The sequence below is a fragment of the Salvelinus sp. IW2-2015 genome, linkage group LG35 (assembly GCF_002910315.2).
Source record: "Salvelinus sp. IW2-2015 linkage group LG35, ASM291031v2, whole genome shotgun sequence".
Taxonomy (NCBI): Eukaryota; Metazoa; Chordata; class Actinopteri; order Salmoniformes; family Salmonidae; genus Salvelinus; species Salvelinus sp. IW2-2015.
In genome coordinates this window covers 5,527,113-5,532,055 of record NC_036874.1, presented here as the reverse complement: position 1 = coordinate 5,532,055, position 4,943 = coordinate 5,527,113, and the positions used below count along the sequence as shown (strand labels likewise).

Below are 4,943 nucleotides of genomic sequence, written 5' to 3'. Positions count from 1 at the left end.
GTAGTGATTGGGGACTTTGCCCTTGTATATGGTTGTAGAGTTTCCACCTCTCTGTGTTCACTAAAGATCTGATGAGCACCTATCATAAGATAAATGTTAACCTTGTTGTCCTGACTAAATCACCATACATGGCCCTAACTAACCATCAATGAGCACAACTATCAACCCCATCCTTCCCAATAGAAACTCATACACAACTACCCTAATGATCATAAATATCCCCAGAATACGAGATGAGAATAAATAGAAGAGATCTCCAACAAGATATAAAAAATAATGAAATCATTCAACGCTTATTCACAAGATCATCCAATAATCAAACAACATACTGTATTTATGTCTCTGCTGATAGCTAGAATTAAATTTTAATGGATTCCAGCATTCTTAAACTCAACACACATGATAACAGATGATAGTGTGATAGTAAGCAATAATGACCAGATACACAGATGAGACATTCATTGACGGTAGTTCTCCAATTGGCAGCCAGTTTTACAGATTARGTGTTTTATTTGAAAGGTGTGTTTATGGTTCTGGTGATAACAATTGGAATATGATACAGTAAGTCACTTTATATCACTAATCTGAAGCCCTTCAGCSTTCAACTGAACATGACAATAAGGATAGCAACAAAAATCRATGGCTYATTRGTGCATTAAAGGACAGYACAGGGCAATAAAGTCATGAAAGTCTATAAGTTCACACGTTGCTACAGCAGTTCAGGTCTGAAGCATAAAATAACTCACCAGAGATAGCAGCATCACCTCTGGAATAGACTTAGGAAYCAACACATTGCTGAGAGACGAAAGTGTTTGCCTCTAGGGTCTCTATTTTTTAACAATCAACTCTATCTGGACTTCAGGAGAGCTGTGTTTAGTTGACAATCAAGCAAGGATCGACTGCATAGCGTACCTATCTACAGACATGACAGGTGATCAGACYATTGACATGAAGAAAGAGGAGAAAAGTGAGTGTGTGTCCCTGTCTGCGATGGGGGACTGTATACCTTCCCCCCCAGAGTGTGAGAGGGTGTGTGTGTTTGGGACGGGTGACCTGGGGTGCTCTCTGGGCTTGCGTCTGCTGCAGGCAGGGCACGGGGGGGTGTTCGGCAGCCGGCGGCCCAAAAGCTGCAGTCTCCTGCCCCACGGAGCTCAGGTACAACAACCTTTATACTAGATCTGGTGTAATGTGTTGATATGTTACATGTGGTTAATATGGTGCATAATGTGTATGTATAAATATTTGTTTATGTTTGAAGGAGTACATGTGAATATACTGTCTTTGTGTTTATGTGTGTATCAATATGTTGATGATGTATATGCAGGTTCAGGGCCATGCTGCAGCTGCTCAGTCAGCCCATCTGATCTTCATCGCTGTCCAGAGAGAACACTATGACTTCCTGGTACCACTGGCCAATCAGCTTAAGAGGATAGTAGCATAAATGTTTTTTTTTACTTCTGCTATATGTATGAATGTCTGTTTTGTTGGTATATTTGGCCAGTGTATTTAGCCAACAGAATGTATATTCCAGTGTATTTGGCCAATAGATTGTATGAATCAGTGTATTTGATGCCATGTTGAATTGCAGGTGTTGGTGGATGTCAGTAACAACCTGAGGAAGAATCAGTACCCAGACCCAGAGGCCAACGCATGAGTACCTGCCAAAGTGAAGCTATACAGTATAGGTTGTTATTATTGTATGTTTTTTTGTGAGGAGGAACCACCGGTCATCTGACGACCGAAGTCAGCCTGCAGCGCCCGGCCACTACAAGAGTCACTAAAGCGCATGAGCCAAGTAAACCCCGGCCAAAACCCTCGCCTATTACCTGACGACGCTGGGCCCCCAATTGTGACTAACCACCTGGATTCGGTCTTATTTTTTTTTTTTTTTTTTTTTTTTTTTTTTTTTATGTTTTTTTTTTTTTTTTTTTTTTTTTTTTTTTTTTTTTGTTGTTTCTATTCTTGTTTACTACTTGTTTGTTTATCTACGTTGTTATTTGATCGGTTTGTATTTACGTTGTTTTGTGTTTACTATGTCTTATCTTACTTTGTTACTACTGTTTTATCTAACAGATAGTATTCTTTTACGGTTGTTTTACTCTTTATTGTTTCTTTCTTACAGCTACACTCTTTTTTGGGAATGTCTGTTTTTTTTACACTGAGAGTAAAGGGTACGAGACTCTGACTCTTACAAAAAACTTGGCGTTGTTAATTATCTCTTAACCATGTTGCATATGATGATAACAAGCTCGGTGATATAGATCATTCTAACATGGATATAGGTTGTGCTAACGTTTCATATAACTATGTCAAGACTCACTTGTTGTGAGAACAAAACTGTACAATGTTTTGATACTTACTTATTGTGGAGCGTCATAGAGCCTTCTTGTGTTCTTATCATCCCAATCTCACGCATGTCAGCACGCCTTACTTATATATGCCTAGTGCACCCCATCGCTCATCTCGTTACTCTAAGAGGTGTTGCTTCCAAAGACTCGATTCACTGTTGAGCTTAACTTTACGTCCACTGCCAGGATCATCTTTAAGCAATAAGCGGATATACTAGTACCTCTACCGACTTATTACACCTAGCCTTGTCGAGTGGTTGTCTCACCTATTACGTGATTAATGTTCAGAGCGTTTCGTGTTCACACGTCGCACACTGGATGCTTTGTGTACACATATTACTAGGGGTTGTCCCGATGTATGATACTGACCTCACAACTATACGAGTTACCATATAACCCGATTCCCGATGACCTTAACAACTGGTCTTTGAATCATTTAGCTACTAGCGTTGATTTTAACAGTATACGACTATGTTAACTAACAGGAGGTTGTTGTAACTCAACGCCTATGGTTACTACCTGACCAGTTCTACTGTGGCTTATCTTCGCGCAGAGGTACTCACGTTTGGGTGATGTAGCGTCATTTTTCTGCATTGTGTTATAATCCCGTACCTACTACTCGCTACTGTTCCTGGAATCAGCTTGTACAATTGTGTGTGTCTACACATCACCTATGGGTATCTCCCAGTCAACTGGACTCGTTTGGTGATCACACAAGCGATCAGCGTGGACTCCAAACACCAGACGCAGTGTCCCCTATACCGCGACGCCTGGCAACACTAACAGTAGGCGCTTAAGATCTGAAGTGAGATGATCTGATACTATATAGATACTTAGCTTCTCCTGTATCCCCTGACAAGTATGCGTGGTCTCTGTTCAATCGTAACATCGTACATGTGGGTCAAAATCACTTATGTTAAACTGAGCAGCACAGTCCATACCGAGACCCTATATATGGCCGCTGTGGGTGAAGTTGTCACAGACTGGGAAGTCTGCAAGAGACAGCCGTAGGGGCGTAGCATAGACCCAAATTACGAGCACAACCCACTGGGCTGGAGCGAAAGACGAGGCACCTAGCACAATCTAAACACACCTACGCCAATAAAAAGAATAACTAAAAATGAGTCAAAAACTAAGTCCAGGCGTAAAGTATCCTAATGGTATATTACGTCAGTCGCGAGGTGAGTAGAAGCACAACTCTTTGCTTGTTTGACTATTACACATTTTTAATGAAATGACACATCTGTCCTGTATTTCGCTCTCTTATCGGCTGTGAACCAACGGTACATCAGAAAGCAGTGCACTATAAAGGGACTATATCAAGCGAGCACACAGCATCGACCATTTAGATCCTCTTGTGCGTCGCAAGTAGATTGTGGCCTTATACTTCATTCTCATCGAGCTCTACAGGTCATGTTCATGTACAGAGCGGAACAAAGACAAACACCTCAACCCTCTGGAGACAGGGCAACACACTCATATAATGAACGCTCTACACGTATATCCTCGTGTGATATCATCACATCCACCTCGCATGGCTTTCCTACTGATTACTCTACCTACTCTTTTCTCGTGCTTTCCCACAGCATATATAATTGTAGAGCACTGTTCAGTTTAGGTGATGATGTATTATCAAATTATGGATACGTGCTATTAGGGGTAGTGTTGCGAACATGAGACACGGAAAGCAGTGAAGACGATGAGAGGAGCATAGAGACATGAGAGTGGTGCGAGACGTTTCTGGTTGATGATACCTTTGACTTTGATCGAGATGGAGTGTGAGTTGATAGAACTAAGACTGTTGATGGTGGTGTGTGTGTGTGTGTGTGTGGTGTGGTGTGTGTATGCTGCTCGATTTGCCAAATTGGCAGCTCTGTCGTCGTCTGAGTTTTGTCTGTGCCCCTTTATATGGGCTGTTGTCATGTGTGCGTGTGTGTGTCGTGTGTGTGTGTGTGTGTGTTAGTGGCATGTGTGTTGTGTGTGTGTGTGTGTGTGTTGTGTGTGTGTGAGAGAAAGATGGAGTGCGATGTGTGGGCTGGCGTGCGTGTAGTGTGCGTGCATACGATATGTTTGCATACCCTGCCTTGACAGAGTTTCTAAATCGCAGCGGTGTGTCTCTGCTCTGATGTCACAATTACATCAGATAGGTATCCTATGGTCCCTTGTTCGCCCGAGTGAATTGTCACGTTCTGAACTTTAGTCGTCAGACGTGACACGGCTCGCTGGCCGATACCATTCTGTACACGCTACCCTTGTTATATAATCGAGGTAAACTACTCTTAATCCGTCCCCCTCTAGAATTTACACTGATACCATATAATACAAACGTTATTTTGGACTATCCCCTTGCAAATAAGTGATTCGGCAATGTCAGCCACCGCGTTGCTAGCAGTGTGAATGTCAAGCACACAGCCCATGCCATCTCCATAGACAAACATTGGCAGTAGATGGCCAACCTGCGCACCTTCATAGCGATGCCACCTTTCTCAACAAGTGCAGTTGTGTAAAAATTTCTGCCCTGCCTAGAGCTGGCCCCCTAGTCAACTGCTATAAGTGCTGCTATTGTGAAGTAGAACCTTCTAGGATCAGCAACGG

At 42.4% G+C, this 4,943-nt stretch overlaps 1 protein-coding gene across 1 annotated transcript in view; it reads left to right on the top strand.

The window, feature by feature from the left end:
* The first annotated feature begins 924 nt into the window (after positions 1-924).
* Positions 925-4,943, top strand: part of LOC111958647 (metalloreductase STEAP4-like) — a 10,211-nt gene continuing 6,192 nt past the window's right edge. Inside the window, exons 1-4 of the mRNA XM_023979904.1 lie at positions 925-1,155; positions 1,325-1,432; positions 1,589-1,648; positions 3,523-3,529. Coding sequence (XP_023835672.1) covers positions 925-1,155; positions 1,325-1,432; positions 1,589-1,648; positions 3,523-3,529 — 406 coding nt within the window. The remainder of the gene's footprint in view (positions 1,156-1,324; positions 1,433-1,588; positions 1,649-3,522; positions 3,530-4,943) is intronic.